The sequence below is a fragment of the Pseudorca crassidens genome, chromosome 3 (genome assembly GCF_039906515.1).
Source record: "Pseudorca crassidens isolate mPseCra1 chromosome 3, mPseCra1.hap1, whole genome shotgun sequence".
In the NCBI taxonomy this organism is placed as follows: Eukaryota; Metazoa; Chordata; class Mammalia; order Artiodactyla; family Delphinidae; genus Pseudorca; species Pseudorca crassidens.
Window position 1 is genome coordinate 28,989,617 of NC_090298.1, and position 27,934 is coordinate 29,017,550.

Here is a 27,934-nt window from a genome sequence, read left to right on the forward strand (position 1 = left end):
AAGACACATATTAATCAAACTGTCAAAAATTAAATACAAAGAAAACATATTAAAAGCAGCAAGGGAAAAACAACAAATAACACACAAGGGAATCCCCATAAGGTTAACAGCTGATCTTTCAGCAGAAACTCTGCAAGCCAGAAGGGAGTGGCAGGACATATTGAAAGTGTTGAAGGAGAAAAACCTGCAACCAAGATTACTCTACCCAGCAAGGATCTCATTCAGATTTGATGGAGAAATTAAAACCTTTAGAGACAAGCAAAAGCTGAGAGAGTTCAGCACCACCAAACCAGCTCTACAACAACTGCTAAAGGAACTTCTCTAGGCAAGAAACACAAAAGAAGGAAAAGACCTACAATAACAAACCCAAAACAATTAAGAAAATGGGAATGGGAACACACATATCGATAATTACCTTAAATGTAAATGGACTAAATGCTCCCACCAAAAGACACAGATTGGCTGAATGGATACAAAAACAAGACCCATATATTTGCTGTCTACAAGAGACCCGTATGCTAACACATATATATGGAATTTAAGAAAAAAAAAAAATGTCATGAAAAACCTAGGGGTGAAACAGGAATAAAGACACAGACTTACTAGAGAATGGACTTGAGGCTATGGGGAGGGGGAAGGGTAAACGGCGACAAAGCAATAAAGAGGCATGGACATGTATACACTACCAAACGTAAGGTAGATAGCTAGTGGGAAGCAGCCGCATAGCACAGGGAGATCAGCTCGGTGCTTTGTGACCGCCTGGAGGGGTGGGATAGGGAGGGTGGGAGGGAGGGTGACGCAAGCGGGAAGAGATATGGGAACATATGTATATATATAACTGATTCATTTTGTTGTGAAGCTGAAACTAACATACCATTGTAAAGCAATTATGCTCCAATAAAGATGTTTAAAAAAAAAAAAAAATTATATTCCCCATTTGTTTTGGAAATTTGAAAGAACAGACATACATGAAGAAAATAAAAGTCAATTGTAATGTCACCACCCAGACATAACTGCTATGAACATTTCAGTTATTTCTCTCTCTCTTTCTATATATATATATATATATATATATTTATTTATTTAAATATAAATATATGTGTATATACACACATATATAAACACACACATATATACATGTCAGGATTATATGTATATATTTAACATCTTTATTGGAGTATAATTGCCTTACAATGGTGTGTTAGTTTCTGCTTGACAACAAACTGAATCACCTATACATATACATACATCCCCATATCTCCTCCCTCTTGCATCTGCCTCCCACCCTCCCTATCGCACCCCTCTAGGTGGTCACAAAGCACCGAGCTGATCTCCCTGTGCCATGTGGCTGCTTCCCACCAGCTATCCATTTTTACATTTGGTAGTATATATAAGTCCATGCCACTCTCACTTCGTTCCAGCTTACCCGTCCCCCTCCCTGTATCCTCAAGTCCATTCTCTATGTCTGTGTCTTTATTCCTGTCCTGCTCCTAGGTCCTTCAGAACAATTTTTTTTTGATTCCATATGTATGTGTTAGCATACATTATTTGTTTTTCTCTTTCTGACTTACTTCACTCTGTATGACAGACTCTAGGTCCATCCACCTCAATACAAATAACTCAATTTCATTTCTTTTTGTGGCTGAGTAATATTCCATTGTATATATGTGCCACATCTTCTTTATGCATTCATCTGTTGATGGACACTTAGGTTGCTTCCATGTCCTGGCTATTGTAAATAGAGCTGCAATGAAGACTGTGGTACATGACTCTCTTTTTTTTGAAATTTTGATTTTTATTTTATTTTTTTATACAGCAGGCTCTTATTAGTTATCCATTGTATACATGTTAGTGTATATATGTCCATCCCAATCTCCCAATTCATCACACCACCACCACCCCCCTGCCACTTTCCCCCTTGGTGTCCATACGTTTGCTCTCTACATCTGTGTCTCAATTTCTGCCCTGCAAACCGATTTATCTGTATCATTGTTCTAGGTTCCATATATATGTGTTAATATACGATATTTGTTTTTCTCTTTCTGGCTTACTTCATTCTGTATGACAGTCTCGAGATCCATCCACGTTTCTACAAATGACCCAATTTCGTTCCTTTTTATGGCTGAGTAATATTCCATTGTATATGTGTACCACATCTTCTTTATCCATTCGTCTGTCGATGGACATTTAGGTTGCTTCCATGTCCTAGCTATTGTAAATAGTGCTGCAATGAACATTGGGGTGCATGTGTCTTTTTGAATTATGGTTTTCTCTGGGTATATGCCCAGTAGTGGGATTGCTGGATCATATGGTAATTCTATTTTTAGTTTTTTAAGGAACCTCCATACTGTTCTCCATAGTGGCTGTATCAAATTTGCATTCCCACCAATAGTGCAAGAGGGTTCCCGTTTCTCCACACCCTCTCCAGCATTTGTTGTTTGTAGATTTTCTGATGATGCCCATTCTGACTGGTGTGAGGTGATACCTCATTGTAGTTTTGATTTGCATTTCTCTAATACTTACTGATGTTGAGCAGCTTTTCATGTGCTTCCTGGCCATCTGTATGTCTTCTTTAGAGAAATATCTATTTAGGTCTTCTGCCCATTTTTGGACTGGGTTGTTTGTTTTTTTTAATATTGAGCTGCATGAGCTATTTATATATTTTGGAGATTAATCCTCTGTCCATTGATTCATTTGCAAATATTTTCTCCCATTCTGAGGCTTGTCTTTTTGTCTTGTTTGTAGTTTCCTTTGCTTTGCAAAAGCTTTTAAGTTTCATTAGGTCCTATTTGTTTATTTTTGTTTTTACTTCCATTACTCTAGGAGGTGGATCAAAAAAGATCTTCCTGTGATTTATGTCAAAGAGTGTCCTTCCTATGTTTTCCTCTAAGAGTTTTATAGTGACCTGTCTTACATTTAGGTCTCGAATCCATTTTGAGTTTATTTTTGTGTATTGTATTAGGGAGTGTTCTAATTTCATGCTTTTACATGTAGCTGTCCAGTTTTTCCAGCATCACTTATTGAAGAGACTCTCTTTTCTCCATTGTACATCCTTGCCTCCTTTGTCATACATTAGTTGACCATAGGTGTGTGTGTTTATCTCTGGGCTTTCTATCCTGTTCCATTGATCTATCCTGTTCCACTGTTTTTGTGCCAGTACCATATTGTCTTGATTACTGTAGCTTTGTAGTATAGTCTGAAGTCAGGGAGTCTGATTCCTCCAGCTCTGTTTTTCTTTCTTATGACTGCTTTGGCTATTTGAGGTCTTTTGTGTTTCCATACAAATTGTGAAATTTTTTGTTCTAGTTCTGTGAAAAATGGCATTGATAGTTTGATAGGGATTGCATTGAATCTGGAGATTGCTTTGGGTAGTATAGACAGTTTCACAATGTTGATTCTTCCAATCCAAGAACATGGTATATCTCTCCATCTGTTTGTATCATCTTTAATTTCTATCATCAGTGTCTTATAGTTTTCTGCATACAGGTCTTCTGTCTCCTTAGCTAGGTTTATTCCTAGGTATTTCATTCTTTTTGTTGCAATGGTAATGGGAGTGTTTCCTTAATTTCTCTTTCAGATTTGTCATCATTAGTGTATAGGAATGCAAGAGATTTCTGTGGAATAATTTTATATCCTGCTGCTTTACCGAATTCATTGATTAGCTCTAGTAGTTTTCTGGTAGCATCTTTAGGATTCTCTATGTATGGTGTCATGTCATCTGCAAACAGTGACAGTTTTACTTCTTCTTTTCCAATTTGGATTCCTTTCATTTATCTTCTCTGATTGGTGTGGCTAAAACTTCTAAAACTATGTTGAATAATAGTGGTGAGGATGGACAGCCTTGTTTTGTTCCTGATCTTAGAGGAAATGGTTTCAGCTTTTCAACGTAGAGAATGATGTTGGCTCTGAGTTTCTCATATATGGCCTTTATCATGTTGAGGGACGTTCCCTCTATGCCTACTTTCTGGAGGGTTTTTATCACAAATGGGTGTTGAATTTTGTCAAAAGCTTTTTCTGCATCTAATGAGATGGTCATATGATTTTTCTCCTTCAGTTTGTTAATATGGTTTATCACATTGATTGATTTGCATATATTGAAGAATCCTTGCATTCCTGGGATAAACCCCACTTGATTATGTCGTATGATCCTTTTAATGTGCTATTGCATTCTGTTTGCTAGTATTTTGTTGAGGATTTTTGCATCTATGTTCGTCAGTGATATTGGCCTGTAGTTTTCTTTCTTTGTGACATCCTTGTCTGGTTTTGGTATCAGGGTGATGGTGGCCTTGTAGAATGAGTTTGGGAGTGTTCTTCCCTCTGCTATAATTTGGAAGAGTTTTAGAAGGATAGGTGTTAGCTTTTCTCTAAATGTTTGATAGAATTCGCCTGTGAAGCCATTGTTGGAAGATTTTTAATCACAGTCTCAATTTCAGTGCTTGTGATTGGTCTGTTTATATTTTCTATTTATTCCTGGTTCAGTCTTGGAAGGTTGTGCTTTTCTAAGAATTTGTCCATTTCTTCCAAGTTGTCCATTTTATTGGCATATAGTTGCTTTTAGTAATCTCTCATGATCCTTTGTATTTCTGCAGTGTCCATGTTACTTCTCCTTTTTCATTTCTAATTCTATTGATTTGAGTCTTCTCCCTTTTTTTCTTGATGAGTCTGGCTAATGGTTTATCAATATTGTTTATCTTCTCAAAGAACCAGCTTTTAGTTTTATTGATCTTTGCTATTGTTTACTTCATTTCCTTTTCATTTATTTCTGATCTGATCTTTGTGATTTCTTTCCTTCTGCTAATGTTGGGTTTTTTTTTTGTTCTTTCTCTGATTGCTCTAAGTATAAGGATAGGTTGTTTATTTGAGATGTTTCTTGTTCTTGAAGTAGGATTGTATTGCTATAAACTTCCCACTTAGAACTGCTTTTGCTGCATCCCATACATTTTGGGTCGTTGTGTTTTCTTTGTCATTTGTTTCTAGGTATTTTTTGATCTCCTCTTCGGTTTCTTCAGTGATCTCTTGGTTATTAAGTAGTATATTGTTTAGCCTCCATGTGTTTGTATTTTTTACAGATTTTTTTCCTGTAATTGATATCTAGTCTCATAGCATTGTGGTCGGAAAAGATACTTGATATGATTTCAATTTTCTTAAAGTTACCAGGGCTTGATTTGTGACCCAAGATGTGATCTATCCTGGAGAATGTTCAATGAGCACTTGAGAAGAAAGTGTATTCTGTTGTTTTTGGATGGAATGTCCTATAAACATCAATTAAGTCCATCTTGTTTAATATATCATTTAAAGCTTGTGTTTCCTTATTTATTTTCATTTGGATCATCTGTCCATTGGTGAATGTGGGGTGTTAAAGTCTCCTACTATGATTGTGTTACTGTTGATTTCCCCTTTTATGGCTGTTAGCATTTGCCTTATATATTGAGGTGCTCCTGTGTTGGGTGCATAAATATTTACAATCGTTATATCTTCTTCTTGGATTGATCCCTTGATCATTATGTAGTGTCCTTCTTTGTCTCTTGTAATAGTGTTTATTTTAAAGTCTATTTTGTCTGATATGAGAATTGCTACTCCAGGTTTCCTTTGATTTCCATTTGCATGGAATATCTTTTTCTATCCCCTCACTTTCAGTCTGCATGTGTCCCTAGGTCTGAAGTGGGTCTCTTGTAGACAGCATATATATGGGTCTTGTTTTTGTATCCATTCAGCCAGTCTGTGTATTTTGGTGGGAGCATTTAATCCATTTACATTTAAGGTAATTATTGATTTGTATGTTCCTATTACCATTTTCTTAATTGTTTAGGGTTGGTTCTTTGGTATTGTAGGTCTTTTCCTTCTCTTGTGTTTCCTGCCTAGGGAAGTTCCTTTAGCATTTGTTGTAAAGCTGGTGTGGTGGTGCTGAATTCTCTTAGCTTTTGCTTGTCTGTAAAGGTTTTAATTTCTCCATCAAATATGAATGAGATCCTTGCTGGGTAGAGTAATCTTGGTTGTAGGTTTTTCCCTTTTATCACTTTAAATATGTCCTGCCACTCCCTTCTGGCTTGCAGAGTTTCTGCTGAAAGATCAGCTGTTAACCTTATGGGGATTCCCTTGTATGTTATTTGTTGTTTTTCCCTTGCTGCTTTTCATATTTTTTCTTTGTGTTTAATTTTTGATAGTTTGATTAATATGTGTCTTGGCATGTTTCTCCTTGGATTTATCCTGTATGGGACTCTCTGTGCTTCCTGGACTTGATTGACTGTTTCCTTTCCCATATTAGGGAAATTTTCAACTATCATCTCTTCAAATAATTTCTCAGTATCTTTGTTTTTCTCTTCTTCTTCTGGGACCCCTATAATTCGAATGTTGGTGTGTTTAATGTTGTCCCAGAGGTCTCTAAGACTGTCCTCAATTATTTTCATTCTTTTTTCTTTATTCTGCTCTGCAGTAGTTATTTCCACTATTTTATCTTCCAGGTCACTTATCATTCTTCTGCCTCAGTTATTCTGCTATTGATTCCTTCTAGAGAATATTTAATTTCATTTATTGTGTTGTTCATCATTGTTTGTTTGCTGTTTATTTCTTCTAGGTCCTTGTTAAACGTTTTTTGTATTTTCTCCATTCTATTTTCACGATTTTGCATCATCTTTAGTATCATTGCTCTGAATTATTTTTCAGGTAGACTGTCTATTTCCTCTTCATTTGTTTGGTCTGTTGGGTTTTTCCCTTGCTCCTTCATCTGCGGTGTGTTTCTCTGTCTTCTCATTTTGCTCAACTTATTGTGTTTGGGGTCTCCTTTTTGCAGGCTGCAGGATTGTAGTTCCTGTTGTTTTTGGTGTCTGCCCCCAGTGGCTAAGGTTGGTTCAGTGGGTTGTGTAGGCTTCCTGGTGGAGGGGACTGGTTCCTGTGTTCTCGTGGATGAGGCTGGATCTTGACTTTCTGTTGGGCAGGACCGTGTCCGGTGGTGTGTTTTGGGGTGTCTGTGACCTTATTATGATTTTAGGCAGCCTCTCTGCTAATGGGTGGGTTTGTTTTCCTGTCTTGCTAGTTGTTTGGCATAGGGTGTCCAGCACTGTAGATTGCTGGTTGTTGGGTGGAGGTGGGTCTTAGCGTTGAGAAGGAGATCTCTGGGAGAGCTTTTGCCATTTGATATTATGTGGAGCCAGGAGGTCTTTGGTGGACCAATGTCCTGAACGTGGCTCTCTCACCTCAGAGGCACAGGCCTGACACCCGGCTGGTGCACCAAGACCCTGTCAGTCACACAGCTCAGAGGAAGAGGGAGAAAAAAGGAGAGAAAAAATAAAATAAAAAGAAAGAAAGTTGTTAAAATAAAAAATTTTTAAAATGTTACAAATAAAAAAAACCTAAAAATAATTTTAAAAAAAGAAGAAAGAAAGAAAGAAAGAGAGCAACCAAACCAAAAAACAAATCCACCAATGATAACAAGCGCTAAAAACTATACCAAAAAAAAACCCCAAAACGGACAGACAGAACCCTAGGACAAATGGTAAAAGCAAAGCTATCCAAACAAAATCACACAAAGAAGCATACCTATACACACTCACAAAAAGGAAAAAAGGAAAAAAAATATATATCTACATATAAAAAAAAGAAAGGAAGAGAGCAACCAAATCAATAAACATATCTACCAATGATAATAAACTCTAAATAGTAAACTAAGAGTAAACATAAAAGCAGAAACCAGTCAGTCGCATACAGCAAACCCTAAGTCTACAGTTGCTCCCAAAGTCCACTGTGTCAATTTGGGATGATTCATTGTCTATTGAGGTATTCCACAGATGCAGGTACATCAAGTTGACTGTGGAGATTTAATCCGCTGCTCCTGAGGCTGCTGGGAGGGATTTCCCTTTCTCTTCTGTGTTCACACAGCTCCCGGGGTTCAGCTTTGGACTTGGACCTGCCTCTGCATGTAGGTCGCCTGAGGGCATCTGTTTCCACCCAGACGGGTCGGGGTTAAAGGAGCAGCTGATTTGGGGGCTCTGGCTCACTCAGGCGGTGGGGAGGGAGGGGTGAGGGAGGGGTACAGATGCGGGGCGAGCCTGTGGCGGCAGAGGCCAGTGTGACATTGCACCAGCCTGAGGCGCGCTGTGTGTTCTCCCGGGGAAGTTGTCCCTGGATCACGGGACCCTGGCAGTGGCGGTCTGCACAGGCTCCCGGGAGGGGAGGTGTGGAGAGTGACCTGCGCTTGCACACAGGCTTCTTGGTGGCGGCAGCAGCAGCCTTAGCGTCTCATGCCTGTCTCTGAGGTCCGTGCTGATAGCCGCGACTCGCGCCCGTCTCTGGACTCATTTAAGCGGCGCTCTGAATCCCCTCTCCTCACGCACCCCAAAGCAATGGTCTCTTGCCTCTTTTGGCAGTTCCAGACTTTTTCCTGAACTCTCTTCCAGCTAGCTGTGGCACACTAGCCCCCTTCAGGCTGTGTTCACGCAGCCAACCCAGTTCTCTCCCTGGGATCCGACAGAAGCCCGAGCCTCGGCTCCCAGCCCCCGCCCACCCGGGCGGGTCAGCAGACAAGCCTCTCGGACTGGTGAGTGCTGGTCGGCACCGATCCTCTGTGCGGTAATCTCTCCTCTTTGCTCTCCGCACCCCTGTGGCTGCGCTCTCCTCCGCGGCTCCGAAGCTTCCCCACTCCGCCACCTGCAGTCTCCGCCCGCGAAGGGGCTTCTAGTGTGTGGAAACCTTTCCTCCTTCACAGCTCCCTCCCACTGGTGCAGGTCCCGTCCCTATTCTTTTGTCTCTGTTTATTCTTCTTTCTATTACCCTACCCAGGTACGTGGGGAATTTCTTGTCTTGGGAGGTCTGAGGTCTTCTGCCAGTGTTCAGTAGGTGTTCTGTAGGAGCTGTTCCATATGTAGATGTATTTCTGATGTATTTGTGGGGAGGAAGGTGATCTCCACGTCTTACTCCTCTGCCAGCTTGAAGGTCTTACCAGGTTTAAATTTTAAGTATAGTTTTATAACTGTAGTTTGAACTTAGCACATTAAAATTTTTTCTCCACATTAGTCTAGAAAGGAAACAGGATTAGTGTCTGAAGTATCTTGTTGTATGGTGTGCCATGATTTAGCCATCCCCTTTTGGGGGGGGATTTACACTGTTTTCTCTATCCTCTCTCATTTTTAACTGAGGAGGAATAAACTAAACTAAATCAAACAAAGGAAAACCTCTGCTTTGGCCTAAAAGAGAGGCAGCCAGAGGTAATAAAATTTTATTTTGATTTTCGAAAGTGTTTGTTTATGGGTAAATTATCACATGTTATGAACTGCCATAGGCCATCTTTTCCCTTTGCTTTTTTATAAAATTAGACTATAGCATGATATATTAATGGGTTTGATGAATGGTAGTCAGTGGAATCTGGTGGGTAAAATGCAGCTTAGTAGGAGTTTGTTTACAACAAGGCTAGGTTTTGAGCCAGCCACTCACATGATTGGCCTATGAAGACCAAATCGTTTAGTTCTTAGAATCGGTTCCTTGTGCATCTGCAAAGCAAGTGGCCTCTCTGTGACTTTCCATTCTTGTCCCTTTTCTTATAAAGCCTCCTTGGCCAACCGCAGGTTAAACCTAGCTCTGGCATACTTTGAAAAGGCAGTTGACAATGTTATTGCTGCTAAGGGTGTTAGGACATCAGATCTGGTTGGTCTTTATGAGGAAATTGCTCAGATCGAGCAGCTGAGGAGGAACCATGACCAGGCCATCCAGTACTTGCAGCAGGTAGGTGGGTTGGCTGAAGCCCCGGCCAGGTGGGCTTGTTTGGCCCCAGGCCCAGTTCCCAGGGCCAGGGACACTTGGGCTTCTCAGAACAGGGGATGGGATTGATTTTCCTCCAGATCCACACAAGAGACCTTCCTCAACTTTAAATGACCTGGACAGAGAACAACGACTCACAGTGGGCCTATCCGCTGTGTGACCTGATTTAAGACAGCATTTCCCCTACCAGGCTTCCCTCACCTCTATCTGTACTGGGAAGAGGGAGCTGAGAAAGTCTACTCCAGGGAAGAAAGCCATAGGGGCAACTGAACTTAAGTCTTTAGCAAATGCAAAGGACTTTTTTTTTTTTTTTTTTTTGTGGTACGTGGGCCTCTCACTGTTGTGGCCTCTCCCGTTGCAGAGCACAGGCTCCGGACACGCAGGCTCAGTGGCCATGGCTCACGGGCCCAGCCGCTCCGCGGCATGTGGGATCTTCCCGGACCAGGGCACGAACCCGTGTCCTCTGCGTTGGCAGGCAGACTCTCAACCACTGTGCCACCAGGGAAGCCCACAAAGGACTTTTTAAATGAAAATTTATGATATTTTGGTGCAATGTCGTCATTTGTCCTTTAAACTAGTCTAGCTGATTGTATCTCAAAGTTTATGGTTAAACCACCATAAGTGTGTTTTGCTTGTACGTGAGTAATTTGACAAATGCAGAGCCTGTGTGTTCCCTGCGCCACCAGGGAACCCTAGACTTTTTTTTGATACTGAGCCTTTGAGAGGCTGAGCTAAAGTTATGACTTTATTTTTGCTATGAAATATAATAAAAGTAATCATAGCTAACATTTACTGAGAATTTACCATGTGAAGGGTACTGTGCCCAGTGTTTTACATGCACCATCTCATTTAATCTTTCCCAAACCCTAATCAATGGAAACTAAATATTCCTTCTACATATGAAGGTAAAATTACTTGCTCAAGGCTCACAGCTAGGAAGTAGCAGAGCTGGGACTCAAACTCATCTCTCGCATAACTCTATGATTATATACATATCAGCTTTCAGTCAACTAACAATTCTATGAGAGCTACTATAAAATCCACAGTGAAACACTGTCATTTGGGTACTTACCTGGTCGTGATTTTCTCTATTCCAGGCCTATTCTATCTGTGTTTCTTTGTTCACTGAAGTCAGCCCCCAAGCTGCAGAGGCGAGCACGTTACTAACCAAGGCTTATGCCATGTCTGAAGAGGCCCAACACAGGGGTAAGTAGAAGAGGTGGTTTTGCAGATATTAACATTTCCTGGTCACAGGAGGGAAGCACATTGGCAAATGGAATGGTCTATCTATCAATATGGACAGATTATAAGTAGCTATTCATGTCTGTGATGGAAAGATAAGACTGGATACCATTTTGTAGGAAATCCTTTATGCATGAATTTAGGCACAATCATATCTCCCCAAATTAGTTGGAACATCAAAACCAGTAAGATTGGCGGGCTTCCCTGGTGGTGCAGTGGTTGAGAGTCCGCCTGCCGATGCAGGGGACGCGGGTTCGTGCCCCGGTCCGGGAAGATCCCACATGCCGCGGAGCGGCTGGGCCCGTGAGCCATGGCCGCTAGGCCTGTGCGTCCGGAGCCTGTGCTCTGCAACGGGAGAGGCCACAACAGTGAGAGGCCCGCGTACCGCAAAAAAAAAAAAAAAAAAAAACCAGTAAGATCAACTGATTTCCATTTCCTTTATTCCCTTAGAGTCTCAGCAAAACTCACCTGCATAAAGAGTAGAAATCCTACATGCTATGAATGTGACCTGAGGTGTCTCAGTTAGTGAGGAAATCCAGTGATAAAAGAGAAAAACATTGGCTCCTCTCCTCACCTTCCTCCACTCTCAACCTCCTGGACTCTTCCTCTGGCTTATAAGAGAGAATGTTTGTAGCAGCTAGAATTTTCTTGATTTCTATTCAAAAGTGAGGTACTGGGGATTCTAGAGGAAAGCCAAGTCATGAACTCATCCAACAGTAGTCCTTCCTTAGGCAGAGTCATCCTTTTCAAAGTGGGTAGCTTTGGGAGAGACGCAAAGGAACTGGTAAGGGAGGACACTGTCCCATGCTCACCTGGCTTGATCCACTTAATGGACACTAATGTATTCAGTGGTTTATCAGGAGGAGTTCGGGATTTGTAAAGAATGTAACTTAAATATGTTTTAAATGTTGATTTTCTCTGCTTATAAAAGTAATCCATTTTGGTAGACATTATTTTCCAGTCATATATGAGAAAAAGAGAGAGAGAGGAAAAGTGTGTGTGTGTGTGTGTATATATGTGTGTGTGTGTGTGTGTGTGTGTGAGAGAGAGAGAGAGAGAGAGAGAGAGAAGGAGGGAGGATATTATAGGGAAAGTTTTGTGTCCTACTTTTTTCCACTCTTGTATTTCCCCATGTTATTAAATAAACTTTTGTTTTTTAGTTTTCAGAAGTTATTTGGATATTTTGAATATTGTTTACTTTAGCATGAATGTTAATTGAAGCTTCTTATTCTGTGTTTTCTAGCTAATCATCTTGCTCATTTAAAAAATGTCCTTGTGTATACTCACAGTATTTGTGCTCCATCTATATATTTGATTTTTTAAAAATTGGTGGGAATGTAAATTGATACAACCACTATGGAGAACAGTATGGAGGTTCCTTAAAAAACTAAAAATAGAACTACCATATGACCCAGCAATCCCACTACTGGGCATACGCCCTGAGAAAAGCATAATTCAAAAAGAGTCATGTACCACAATGTTCATTGCAGGTCTATTTACAATATCCAGGGCATGGAACCAACTTACATGTCCATAGACAGATGAATGGATAAAGAAGATGTGGCACATATATGCAGTGGAATATTAGCCATAAAAAGAAATGAAATTGAGTTATTTGTAGTGAGGTGGATGGACCTAGAATCTGTCATAGAAAGTGAAGTAAGTCAAAGAGAAAAACAAATACCATATGCTAACACATATATATGGAATCTAAAAAAATTCCATGAATGAATTTTTGGATTCATTCTGATGAACGTAGTGTCAGGGCAGGAATAAAGATGTCGACATAGAGAGTGCACTGAAGGACCTGGCGGGGAGGGGGAAGCTGGAGCGAAGTGAGAATAGCATCGACACATATACACTACCAAATGTAAAACAGTTAGCTAGTGGGGAGCAGCAGCATAGCACAGGGAGATCAGCTCAGTGCTTTGCTATACCTAGAGAGGTGGGATGGGGAGTGTGGGAGGGAGGCTCAGCGGGGAGGGGATGTGGGGTTGTATGTGTGCATGTGGCTGATTCACTTTGTTGTGTGACAGAGGCTAGTGCAGTATTGTGAAGCAATTACACTCCAATAAAGATCTATTACAAAAAATACAAAAAAAATTAGTTATGGTTATTAAGAAATTTAATCTATTTGTGAATATGTAAAATTTGTTTTTTATGAGAAAAAGTTTATGATTATAGAGTTAGGAGATTCCAAGGCCACCTTATTCTTTTCTTGGATACTAATTTTTAACTTTAAGGAAAATCTGGATTGTCACCTCCTAGCATCCACTGAATTCCAGATGGATTAATATTTTTTACATCAAAACTAAAAAATATAAATTAGCCAGAAGAAAGTACAGTACTGGAATGAAGTGTACTGAAGTTAAAAATTGGAGGAAAGAACTCTCTGAGCACAAAAGATATACCAGAAAAGAAGAGATTGATAGGTTTAATTATAAAAAGACCTAAGACTTGTGCCTGTCATGAAATACCATAAATAAAATAAAAAACAAACTCAACCAAGATGAACAGATAACCCAAATAGACCCTAATTATTAAAAAAGAAAAAAAGGATTTGTATTTAACTTTCTGAGAAGGAAATCTCCAAGCCCAGATGATTTCACTGGGTAATTCTACTTAACATTTAAAGAAGAAATAACACCCATCCTACATAATCTTTTCATAAAATTGAGGAAGAGGGATTACTTCCCAACTCATCTTATGAGGCCAGCATCACCCTGATAACAAAATCAGGCAAAGACACTGGAAGAAAAGACAAAACCAAAACAAAAAAACCAACTATAGACCAATACCTTTCATGCACATAGATGTAAAAAATCCTCAACAAAATATATAGCAATATATAAAAAAAGAATAATACACCATGATCAAGTGAGGTTTTTTCCTTGAGAATGTCAGGCTGGTTCAGTATTCAAACCTGAATCTTGCCAATTGATGCAGAAAAAGCATGTGACGGAATTTAACATCCTTTCATGATGGAAGGGGAACTTCCTCAATCTGACAAAAGGCCTGTACAAAAAACCTACAGCTCACATCATGTTTAACGGTAAGAGTGAATGCTTTCCTCTTAAGGTTAAGAACAAGGGGAAGATGTTCACTCGCTACTCTTACTCAACATAGTACTGGAAGTCTTAGCCAGTGTAATAGGCAAGAAAAAGACATACAGCTTAGAAGAAATAAAATGGTCTCTATTTGTAGATAACATGACTGGCCAAAGAATCTAGAATTCCGGGGAATCTACAAATCTCCTAGATCTAGTAAGTGAGTTTAAGCTTCGCAAGGTCATAGGGTACGAGATCAACACACAAAAACCAGTCATATTTCTATATTAGCAAGGTACAACTGGAAACCAAAATTTTTAAAGATATCCTCCCAAGTGAAACACTTAGGTATAAATCTAACAAAATATATACAGGATCTATGTCCTGAAAACTACAAAATCCTGATCAAAGAGGTCAGAGATGACCTAAATAAATGGAGACACACTGTGTTCTTGGATTGGAAGACTCAATATAGTAAAGAGGTCAGTTCTTCCCAAATCAGTCAATGGATTTAATGCAATTATGATCAAAATCCCAGCAGCAATTTTTGTAAATATAGACAAGCCGACTCTAAAATTTATATGGAAAAGCAAAGAAACCAAGAAGCTAAAGCAATTTTTAAAAATAGTACAGTTGGAGAAAATCACACCACTTGATTTTAAGACTTCCTCTAAAGCAACAATTAGCAAGAGTGGTATTGGTGAAGAGATAGACAGAAATCAGAATCATTGGAACACAAGGAGAGTCTAGAAATAGACTTAATTAATTAATGGCCAATTAATTTTTGACAAAGGTGCAAAAGCAATTCAATGTGTAAATGATAGTCTTTTCAGCAGATAGTATTGGAACAATTGGTATCCACATGCCAAAAAACCCCCCAAAACACTCTCATATTGTACATAAACATTGATTCAAAATGAATCATTGTCCTAAATGTAAGAGCTAAAATTTACATTTACGTTACAATAATCAAGAAATAATATATAACAGCAAAGATGCCAATTTTCTTCTATCAAATTGTCAACATTTTAAAAAGGGTAACATTTGTGATTGATGAGAACAATTTGATTACAAACTCCCTGAAGGGCAATTTGGCAGGATGTCACACATCTTACAGCTATATATATTTTAAAACTGTAATGAGATCAAGCTTTCCCCCATCCTATGTGAAAATTTTAAAAATCTGAAAATATCTAGCTTTTGCCAGACAGTGGGTAAACAGGTCTGCTCATTCATAGCTGGTGGGAGTGATAGTGTAAACTGATATGAAATTGGGGGACCAATTTGATATATCTAGTAAAATTGAAAAGGAAACATGTATAAGGATGTTCACTGTGGCAGTATTTGTAATTGTGAAAAATTAGAAACAACCTTATCAATAAATGAAAGGAAAATTTGGTATATTAACTAGATCGAATTTTGTAATGTTTAAAAGGGCTAGATTTGGGGAGTTCCTGCTGGCCTAGTGGTTAGGATTCCAGGCTTTACTGCCATGGCCCGGGTTCAATCCCTGGTCGGGGAACTGAGATCTCGCAAGCCATGCAGCGTGGCTAAAATAAAATAAAATAAAAGGACCAGACTTTTTAAATAAAGAGAAGGTTAATTTTAAAAAACAGCATTAAGGAAAAAATAACTTGCATTTTTAGGACACAGAAAATACTACTGTTTTTATTTACATATATGTAAACATGAAAAATGAACTGCAGAGTAAGTAGAACTGCATCAAAGTGTACATCAAAATGTAAACAGAGGCAGAGACTTCTGGCTGTGGCTTTGTAAAGAGGTCTGTATACACTCTCAACATACACAGCAAACGTACACACACAGACACAAACTAAATAAAATGATCAAAAACACCCATTTCAGGGCACTGGAAATAGATAAGCAACAAACAGATTGCAAATCATTCTCAAAAAACTGTTAGAGCTTTAGATAAAGAGAGAGTCTTTCTGGCATCTTGCGTGGGGCTACTCCTATCCATCCACTGCCCCAGCTTAGTCCTTGAGAATAGCAATTTTATCAGCATGGAACTAGGCAAGAGCACCAGCAGCTTTGCTGGCAGAGGAGGCTGCTGACTCAGTTTAGAGCAAGGGGCAAAAACCTACAGATTTATCAGATAATAGTGGCCAACTTAGTAGGAAATGAATTGGGGATCGCCTGATATTTGTTAGCCTGAATTTGCTGTAGTGGTTGGTGTCAGTCTCAGGCCAGTCATAAATTTTACCAGAGGAACCTTGAAATGAGAGAGCCATAGAAAGGCTAGATGAGCTTTCCAGCATCCCTGGCCAACTGGGAAACCACATACACATGCAGGGGACATTGGAGAGTCCAGCAGAAAGTAACAAGCAAAGGAGACTTGAAATGTGGCAGAGCTTTAAATGTACCCCCCAGTCTACATACAGGTCACTCAACAGAGGATGAAAGACATAGAGTCTGGAGGCATTTGAGCACAACCTCTTCCCAAGTCAGTGGGTCAACACGAAGCTATGCAGACACAGGGGTCACCCCCAGGAATCCAGACTAAACATTAAAATAAGTGTTAAAACCTGAGCAAAGACTTTCAGTTTCTGGTCCAGTATGTAGGAGCTTGGAAATGGTCTCTCCATCCTAACAGCAAGAAAAAAGCTGAACAGACTGAAAAATCAGTAACTCTTCTTAGATCTGTCAGAGAAGTGAGGTCACAGGGCAGACTGATGCCCCTGAAATTGGAGACACGGGTGAATACAGGTAATCACAATTTACCAGAACAGATACCCATCTTCACAGGAACCAGTACTGGGGTAGGAAAACCTGAACTGTAGTTGATGAATTTATGGAAGCTCAGTGTGCACAAGTCTGAGAGTTAAAACTTCTAAGGGTACTCAGTCACAGGGGAGCCCCTACACTTTAGTGTTTTACCTCCAGGAACTTGACCAGGTTCTCAAAGTGAATACTGGAGAAAAATCCCCCCTTGCTTGCAGCAGGGAGAGGGGGAAAGTCACCATTTAAAAATATACCAGAACATGCTGCCTAACAAGGCCTATCCTCAGGAGAAACTCTTTTATACCAGACCCTAACGGGTTTTTTTCAGAGCCTAACCAGCCTGAGAAAATGGAAATATCCAGCTCCAGCCTCCTCCATCCTGTCCCACCTGAGGAAGAGGGCGACTGAAGAGCACCTGTGTTCACAGTGCAGAGGTGTAGGCCCACCAAAAGACTGAGACCTCGTCATAGGATTATACAACATTGCCCTTCCCCCAGCACCGTACTACCACATTACTAAAGACCTATTTAGAGCAGTTCCTTTTACCCAATACATCATGCCCAGCTACTGAGAAAAAACTACAGGGCATACTAAAAGGCAAAGACCACAATTTGAAGAGACAGGGCAGGCAAGCATCAGAGCCATACTCAGATATGGCAGGGATGCTGGAATTATCAGACTGGGAATTTAAAACAACTATGTGTTATCCAAGGGCAGGAGATGGATTTCCCAGCTCAAGAAAACAGAGAGAGAACTCACCCTTCCTCTGCCTTTTTTGGGGTTGTTGTTGTTCTGTCTAGGCCCTCAATGGATTGGGTGATGTCAGCGCATATTGGTGAGGGTGGGTCTTCTTTACTCAGTCTACTGATTCAGATGCTAATGTCTCCGGGAGACACCCTCACAGACACACTCAGAAATAATGTTTTACCAGCTGTTTGGGCATCTGTTAGCCCAGTCAAGTTGACACAAAAGTAACCATCACAAATACACTCCTTGTCAACTTGATACCTGTATGCATCTCCTTAAACATAATCTCCAAATAAAGACAATAACAAGGTCATAATTCCACCTGACATGATACAACTATCCTGGGTACAACTGAAAACGCACGAATCCCTTCCCCAGAAGAGGAGGTAAAGACCTTCAAGGATGTTTACTCATCTTCTGGTATCCATAACCTGAAAGCTATGCTGTAAAATTAATGGTCCTTAAATGCTGATATAAAGTTAATACATCTTATGTAACATGATGAAATAAAATAGCAAAGAAAGCAAAGATATTTGTTTAATACACAAACACACACACACACACACACACACACACACACACAAACATATTTATAAAATAAGGAGGAAATGCTCATTACAATTATAGTCCTCATTTCTGTAACTGGTTATGTGGTCTTAGCTGGTATTTATAACTACCCTTTTCTGCTACCCATTCTATTTTCCTCTTGTTTTATTAGCACCTCAGCTGGTAATGGTTCTTTACCTGGTGGGGTGGTCCAAACCTTCATTCCTGAACTAATCTGGCCTGGATTGGGATGTTGTAGTTTTCCATTGACCTTAATCACAGGACATAGTAATACTAAGAGAAGCCCTAAGGGATCTCCTGTATTCCAGACATACTCTTCTTTACCTCCATTGTGGAATACTACTCCAGTTCTTCTTAGTGGTCAGGATCAGTCACCCCAGTCAGCACAGTAACTCCTTTCCTTGTCTGTTGACTCAAAAGGCATGAGGAACCCCAAATAGCCAGGTAGCAGTCTTAACTTCCAGTTCAATGGAATCATTGTTGTATCTCCTGGTGGAAGCACTCCTCCCTCTAGAACTAAGACCTCTAGGCCAGCAGAGCATAAAGTTATGGGAACAGGAAGAAAAATTTTGCTAGTGGGTCACTAGGGGTTATAGTGGCACTACTCATAGTTCCACCCCTTGATCCCTAGACCTGTGAATCCTGGCTACTGGAGAAACAGTACCATATACTGGATGCTGATTCAGAGAATATACAGCGTTCTGGAGAAGCTTGACCCAGCCTTGCAAAGTATTGCCACCTAGCTGACACTGTAACTGAGTCTTCAAAAGGCATTCCACTGTTCCATGAAGACAGCTACTTTAGGATGGTGGGTAACCATCCTAAAGTGGTGAATTCCATGAGCCTGGGCCCACTGCCACACTTTGCTGTGAAGTGAGCTCCTTGGTCTGAAGCAGTATTGTGTGGAATACCATGCTGGTGAATAAGGTATCCTATAAGTCCACAGATGGTGGTTTTGGCAGAAGCGTTGCATGCAGGAAATACAAATCTGCATCCAGCGTAGATACCTGCAGGGGCAGGACAAAACACTGCCCCTTCCATGATGGAAGTAGTCCAATGTAACCAACCTGCTACTAGGTAGATAGCTGATCACCTGGGGAATGCTGCCATACTGGGAGCTCAGTGTTGGTCTCTGTGCTGGCAGATTGGACACTCAACAGTGGCCATAACCAGGCGGGCCTTGGTGAGTGGGAGTCCAAGTTGTTGAGCCCACTCCTGGTACCAAAATCTGTGTTAGAGTTCTCCAGAAGAACATAACCAACAGTATATAGAGAGAGAGATATAAAAGAGGAGCTTTGGGCTTCCCTGGTGGCGCAGTGGTTGAGAGTCCGCCTGCCAATGCAGGGGACACGGGTTTGTGCCCCAGTCCGGGAAGATCCCACATGCCGCGGAGTGGCTGGGCCCGTGAGCCATGGCCACTGAGCCTGCGCGTCCGGAGCCTGTGCTCCGCAACGGGAGAAGCCACAACAGTGAGAGGCCCACGTACCGCAAAAAAAAAAAAAAAAAAAAGAGAAGAGCTTTATTATAGAAATTGGCTCATATGTGGTTATGGAGAATGAGAAGTACCACAATCTGCCGTCTGCAAGCTGAAGAACCAGGAATGCTGGTGGTGTAATTTAGTCTGAGTCTGAAGGCCTGAGAACCAGGGGAGCTGATGGTGTAAATCTCAGTCTGAGGCCAAAGGCCTGAGAACTGGGGGACGTGGGGGCCACTGACTTAAGTCTTGGCGCCCAAAGGGCAGGAGTAGATGGATTTCTCAGCTCAAGAAAAGAAAGAGACAAATCGCTTTTCCTTTGCCCTTTTTTGATTCTATTCAGACCCTTAATGGATTGGATAATTCCTGCCTATGTTAGTAAGGGTAGATCTTCTTTACTCAGTATACTAATTTAAATGCTAATATCTTCCAGAAATATCTTCACAGACACACCAGAAATTATTCTTTACCAGCCTATCTGGGATCCCTTAGCGCAGTCAGGTTGACACACAAAATTAACCATTGTAAGTACATATTTGGGGGCAGGGTTATATTGGAAATCTCTGTATTTTTCGCTCAATTTTGCTGTGAATGTAAAACTGCTCTAAAAAGTCTATTAATCAAAAAAAAAAAAACAAAAACAAAAACAAAACACCCAGAAACAAACGCACACAAAAATAACACCAGAGCAAAGACATTAGCCTCCAAGCTCCATGGGGGAGACAGATTTTGTAGTTTAAAAACAAAACAAAACAAAATCCCATAAAGATGTATCAGAATCTGTGATTGCTCCTATATATTATCTAAAATGTACAGTTGTCAGCAAAAAAGGGACAATACAAGGAGGCAGGAACCTGTGACTCAGAAAAATTGACTCTGGGGAATTCCCTGGTGGCGGTCCATTGGTTAGGACCCGTGCTTTCACTGCTGAGGGCCTGGGTTCAATCCCTGGTCAGGGAACTAAGATCCTGCAAGCCTAGCAGCACAGGCAAAAAAACTAAAGAAATAAAAATAAAGAAAAGAAAAAGAAAAAGAAAAAGAGGTTGACTGTAAGTGGGCTGGATGTTGGATTTAGCAAAAGCTTCAAAGCAGCTATCATAAATATGTTCAAAGAATTAAAGGAAACTGTTCAAAGAATTAAAAGAAAATATTATGAAAATCACTTAGTAAATAGGAAATCTCAATAGAGAAATATAAACTACTTTTAAAAATCAGCTAAAATGGAAATTCTAGAATTTTAAAATATAGTAACTGAATGAAAAATGTGTTAATGATCACATCAGATTTGAGATGGCAGAAAAGATAGAGATAGCTCAAAAGTAGGTCACTAGAGATGATCTAATCCAAAGAACAGAGATAGGAGATATTGAAGAGAAACGAACAGAGCATAAGAGGTCTGTGGGACAATAGCAGATGTACCAACACTCACGTAATGAGAGCTGCAATAGGAGAGGAGAAAGAATGAGGCAGAGAAGCATCTAAAGAAATAATGGCCCCAGAGTTCCCAAATTTGATAAAAATGTTATCCACAGATTCAGAAGTCTCAGTGCCAAGTAAGGTAAGCACAAAGAAAACCATAATTAGACACAAAGTCAAATTGCTGAATGACAAAGAGAAAATCTTAAAAGCAGCAGTGGAAAAACAACTCCGTACAGGGGAACAACAATAGGATTAGTGGTTGATTTTTCATCAGATAAATGAAGGCTAGAAGGCAGTGGAATAATATGTTCAAAATACTGCAATAGAATTCAACCAAGAATTGTACATCCAGCAGAACTATCCTTCAAAGATGAAGGTGAGATAAAGATATTTCCTGATTAACAGAAACAGGATTTGTTGGTAGCAGTCTTGCCCTGAAAGAAATACTAAAGGAAGCCATTAGGCTGAAAGAAAATGACAGCAGATGGTAACTCAAATCCACAGAAAGGAATGGAATTGGAACTAATAAGTATGCGGATAAACATAGTAGACTGTATACACATACACAAATATTCACCAACTTGTGAAGGTATAAATAAAATGTGATATATCCATATGATAGAAAACTACTCATCAATAAAAAGGAGTAAAACTAATTCATGCAACAACATGGATGAACCTCAAAAACAGTATGCTACATGAAAGAATCCAGCCTGAAAAGACTATATATTGTGTGATCACATCATGTATCATGATTATGTAACTATATAAATTTACTAAAACCTTATCAGACTGTATAATTACAATGGGTGAATGTGTGGTACACAAATTATACCTTAATACAGTGGTTAAAAAAAAATGTTAGTGCCTGTTCCTGAGTGATGTGTATGGAGATAATGTTCATTTTCTTTTTGCTTCTCTGCATTTTCTAGATTGATTACATAAACATCTATTATGTTTGGAATAAAAGACAACATGAGGAGTAAATTTTTAAACAATAAAAGCTGTATATTTAAAGTTCTTTGAAAATCAAAACTCACCCTCTCTCTCCACACACACATACACTGAACAGAAACCCCAGTAAGCAGTAATCGCCATCAGATTTTAATTTAGCTAAAAACATAGTCTTGCGTTGCACTTGGGAGTTTAATATGATGGTTACTTTAGGTCTCAGGATAAGACAGTTCAGACATAAGCTTTCTTTTCCTACAGAAAATCCACGCATTTCATCAAGAGAATAAAATCAGAACATCATCTGATATGCCATCAAGTTATATCTCAGACTTTTTGAGGCTTTTATGAGTGCTGGAAAGAGGACAGGCATGGGCTTTAAGCATGCAGTTGTCTAATTAATTTAGCTGAAGCTGAAATTAGACACTTGTAAAGGCTAGCCTATTGCCTTAAATAATTGTTTCCCTTTTTTGAAGATGCTGTTGAGATATATTTTATAAAAAGCATCACTGCATATCAAACAACATCGGGCCCAGAGGATTATGAAACACTGACGACCATTGAAGAATTTTGCAAATGGCTTGTTCAAAATGGGGAAAAACAGGTAAATGTTATCAACTAATAAATGTAATTGCTAGATTGTTTATTAGATTGGGACAGTCTTTTTCATCTCATAATTCAGAAACTGGAGCTCAGAGAAGACTCAGGAAAAGCCAGCAATAAAAATAGGGCTGGTGCAGCTTGCGATATTAGTAAAGAAAAAGAAGTATTTTTCTTGTATCTTGAAACATGAGGTCCTTCAAATCCTGGACACATATAATCTCTGGTCCTGTAAATTTAATATTTTAAGTCAAAATTGGCTTTTATCTTTGGATATAGCTGATAGTTTCTTTTTATTTTTACGTCTTTATTGGAGTATAATTGCTTCACAATGGTGTGTTAGTTTCTGCTTTATAACAAAGTGAATCAGTTATACATATACATATGTTCCCATATCTCTTCCCTCTTGTGTCTCCCTCCCTCCCACCCTCCCTATCCCACCCCTCCAGGCGGTCACAAAGCATGAAGCAGATTTTCCTGTGCTATGCGGCTGCTTCCCACTAGCTATCTACCTTACGTTTGGTAGTGTATATATGTCCATGCCTCTCTCTCGCTTTGTCACAGCTTACCCTTCCCCCTCCCCATATCCTCAAGTCCATTCTCTAGTAGGTCTGTGTCTTTATTCCTGTCTTACCCCTAGGTTCTTCATGACATTTTTTTTTCTTAAATTCCATATATATGTGTTAGCATACGGTATTTGTCTTTCTCTTTCTGACTTACTTCACTCTGTATGACAGACTCTAGGTCTATCCACCTCATTACAAATAGCTTCAATTTCGTTTCCTTTTATGGCTGAGTAATAATATTCCATTGTATATATGTGCCACATCTTCTTTATCCATTCATCTGATGATGGACACTTAGGTTGTTTCCATCTCGGGGCTATTGTAAATAGAGCTGCAATGAACATTTTGGTACGTGACTCTTTTTGAATTATGGTTTTCTCAGGGTATATGCCCAGTAGTGGGATTGCTGGGTCATATGGTAGTTCTATTTGTAGTTTTTTAAGGAACCTCCATACTGTTCTCCGTAGTGGCTGTACCAATTCATTTTTCTCTTGATATATTATTTCCTTCTCAGTTTCCGGTCTTGAATTCTTTATTAATCAAACTTTTGTTTTCACATTAAAAAAACAGTTAGAGAAAATGCTTTTGATTGCTGACCTTTTACTTAGAAGTCCCATGAGTCTAAACTGTTACTCAAAAACTCAAAAACTTTATGTACTGAGTTCAGCATGAAGGCAGTGAAGACCTTTATTCGTCATGAGATCCCATGTGACTTTGACCTGACCAAGCCAACTTTATTCTTCCTCAGGCATGTGAGAAACAGGTGTGGATCTGACATGGTTTTGTTGGCCATGTGAAAACCAACTTAAGAGTAAGTTTCTAGACACTTAATAAGTAAGAATTTTTTTTCAAAGAATGAAGAAAAAGCTTTTTTTATTCCACATTTGAACTTTTTTTTTTTTTTTTGCGGTACGCGGGCCTCTCACTGTTGTGGCCTCTCCTGTTGCGGAGCACAGGCTCTGGGCACGCAGGCTCAGCGGCCATGGCTCACGGGCCCAGCTGCTCCGCGGTATGTGGGATCTTCCCGGACCGGGGCACGAACCCGTGTCCCCTGCGTCGGCAGGCGGACTCTCAACCACTGCACCACCAGGGAAGCCCGACATTTTTTAAATGATGACATTTTCTTTAGTTCTATTTTAATTGCCACTTGTAGAAGCAAAAAACCTTGTGGTGGTTTGTGACTTTTTTTTTTTTTTTTTTACAGTGGCTGCAATATTTTCTGTTGGTTCCAAAGATTAATGTAAAGCCACAGATTGACCTAATATTTTAATTTAGTTTCCAAGAAAGTACTTGGCCAGAATCTCATAGCTTATCCTTGTTATGTTCTGGTACAGTGAACATCTTGACTCTGTGATAAGACACCAGTACCAATGCCTGACAGCTGTCTGCTTCTAACCGAGTGTACCAAGCTCCTAGACAGAGATGCAGAAGAGTCTTGAGTGCCAGGTGGCTCTGAATCTAAACCACAAGCAGGACTGTGGACAGGTCACCTTTACTACTAAGAAACACGCTCCATGAGGACAAGGGTTTTGTCTGTTGTGTTCACTGCAATGTCCCTAGTGCCTGAAACAGTAACTGGCACATAGTAGGTGCTCAATAACTATTGAGTTACTTTGCTGAATTTTATAACACATTTCCTGTGGGATAATTCCATTTTAAAAGGAGCTTTTTCTCCCAACCTCAAGCCTGAGATGAGATTCTCAGCCTGTTCTAGAGGACCATAACAGAAACTCAGATGATTTGGGAATTGTGTTCCCATGAAATATAACATTTATTTTTCAAACAGAGATTTAATCTGCCACTGATAAAAAATAAACAGGATCCATTGGCCAGAACTGCCATCTTCCAGTAATTCCTTAAAACGGTGAACACAAAGGGAAAGAGGAGAGGCATCCACTATATGTTCTCTAGGCCTTTTAGAAAGCATGGAGTTATTTCTTTGGCCATATCCTTGGGAATCTACAGGAAAGGTGATCTTGTATACAGTAAGGGAATGGGCATTGTTCAAAAAGGAATGTTACCGTGGCAAAATTGGAAGGGTCTACAGTGTTACCCAGCTTGCCGTTGGCATTGTTATAAACAAACAAGTTAAGGGTAATCCTCTTGCCAAGAGGATTAATGTACATATTGAGCATATTAAGCACTCTAAGGGCCGAGATAAATTCCTGAAATGCATGAAAGATCAGAAAAAGAAGGAAGCCAAAGAGAAAGTTACACAGGTTCAACTGAAGAGCCAGCCTGCTCTACACAGAGAAGCACACTTTGTGAGCACCAGGAGCCTGAGCTACTGGAATCAATCCCAATGAATAGCTAGACTAAATAAGAAAACAGAGAGAAGACTCAAATAAATAAAATCAGAAATGAAAGAAGAAACATTACAACTGATGCCACAGAAATTAAAAGGGTTATAAGAGACTACTATGAACCATTACATTCCAACAACTTGGATAACCTAGAAGAAATGGGTAAATTCCTAGAAACCTACAACCTGCTGAGACTGAACCATGAAGAAATAGAAAATCTGAATAGAACTTTAACTAGTAAGGAGATCAAATGTGCCAACAAGAAAAGCCCAAGATCAAATGGCTTCACTGGTGAATTCTATGAAACATTTAAAGAAAAATTAACTCCAATCCCCCTCAAACTCTTCCCCAAAAAATTGAAGAGGAAGGAATGCTTCCAAACTCATTTCATGAGGCCAGCATTACCTCGATACCAAAGCTAGGAAAAGACTACAAGAAAAGAAAACTACAGAACAATATCCTTGATGAATATAGATGCAAACATTTCAACAAAATACTAGCAAACTGAATTCACCAGCATATTATAATGACCACACACCATGACCAAGTGGAATTTATCCCTAGGATGCAAGAATGGTTCAACACATGAAATACAATCAATGTGATACACTACATTATCAGAATGAAGGATAAAAATCACATGATCATTGCAAGAATACAGAAAAAATATTTGACAAAATTCAACATCTTTTTATGATAAAAGCATTCAACAAACTAGGAATAACAAAGGTCATATATGAAAAGCTCACAGGTAACATCATACTCAGTGATGAAAAATTGAAAGCATTTTTTTCTAAGATCAATAACAGGACAAGAATGCCTACTCTTGCCCACTTCTATTCAATATAGTCCTGGAAGTACTAGCCAGAGCAATTAGGCCAGCAAAAGAAATAAAAGTCATCCAAATTGGAAAGAAAAAAGTGAATTATTTCTATTTGTGGATTATATGATCTTATATTCTTATATGTAGAAAACCCTAAAGATTTCACACACACACACACACACACACACACACACACACACACACACGAAGTGTTAGAACTAATAAACAAATTGCAGGATATAAAAGAATTTCAGGATACAAAATCAACATACAAAAATCCGCTGCATTTCTACACACCAACAATGAACAATCTGAAAAAGAAATTAAGAGAACACTCCCATCTACAAAAGTATCAAAAAGAATAAAATACTTAGGAATAAACTTAACCCAGGAGGTGAAAGACTTGTACACTGAAAAAATAGGAAAATCTACTTATATGCATGTTTTCCTATTCTGAAAAATGCAAAGATAATATAGAGCCTTGAGACTCCTAAATTATTGTCAATGTTTCCTGGAAAGCAACAACTGACATCCTTTTTATGTTTGTTCTGACATGCCACATATGAGGATGTTGATTACATATTCAACCCAGTTCCAAAGAAATGTTCTATTTATAAATGTCAACATAGTTAACACAGGCAGAGGGTGATGTGCTATTCTTGAGGATGCCACAGCAATAACTGTACCTCTTCACTCCCTCTAAAGAAAGCACATTGGGAAATCCAATGAGTACAAGCATTGTTGTTCTATAAACAACTTCCAGTGTGTACTTAATTTTTCTCTAAATCATATGCTGTATAGTAAGTAGTTAAGAGTGAGAGTTGAGCTGAAAGACAACTGGCCTGGACTTTAAAAAAAAAAAAAAGCCAGTATTATGAAAGGGCAGAACTGCTACAGATTAAAGAAGACTAAAGGATTGTGAAAACTAAATGCAATATGTGATTCTTCATTGGATATTAGATTTTGAAAGTTATAAAGAACATTATTGGACAATTGGGAAATTTGAATACAGAGCATATATTAATATTATATCAATGTAAAAAATTTTGAGAGTAAAAATGTAATGTAGTTATGTAGGAAAATCTTCTTGTTCTAAGAATATACATGCTTAAGTATTTAGGGGTAAAGTATCTTAAGTACAACTTATTTTCAACAAAAGTATATATGTGTATGTATTTATATATGTATATAAAAATGTTATCTATTACATATACATATAATTTTTTAAAGAGAAAGCAAATGTGGCAAAATGATAGCCAATTGGTGAATCTAGATTAAAATATTATGTGTATTCATTCTACTATTCTTTCAGTTTTTCTGAAGGTTTGAAAAGCGCATGGAATACAACCAGCATGCTCCTTCAGAATTACCAGGTGAATTAAAAATAGGTACATATTTTTTTATCCCCTGGGAGGCTTACAGACTGCTAAAGGCTTTATTGAAGTCTCAGGTCATTAGCTATGGTGACTGTAGTAAAAAAGTGGCTGAAACTTTTTATAACATGGGCAGGATCTGCTTTGCCAAAGGAGAGCTCAGAAAGGCAATTCAGCTGCTAAGGAAGGTGAATACTGGCTGGTGTTTCACATTTGCTCCCAGGCCTGTAAGCAAAATGTGAGGGGAGATGTGTGTGTGTGTGTGTGTGTATTTTCCCTTCCCTTCCCTCTCTCTCTCCTTCCTTTTTTTTCTTCCTTCTCTTTTTCTTT

The 27,934-nt window shown here is 39.3% G+C and overlaps 1 protein-coding gene across 1 annotated transcript in view; it reads left to right on the forward strand.

Moving 5' to 3' along the window:
- TTC23L (tetratricopeptide repeat domain 23 like) overlaps window positions 1–27,934 on the forward strand; it is a 63,199-nt gene that overhangs the window by 23,418 nt on the left and 11,847 nt on the right. The window contains exons 8-10 of the mRNA XM_067730500.1: window positions 9,539–9,714; window positions 10,848–10,956; window positions 22,416–22,543. Of these exons, the coding sequence (XP_067586601.1) occupies window positions 9,539–9,714; window positions 10,848–10,956; window positions 22,416–22,543 (413 nt within the window). The remainder of the gene's footprint in view (window positions 1–9,538; window positions 9,715–10,847; window positions 10,957–22,415; window positions 22,544–27,934) is intronic.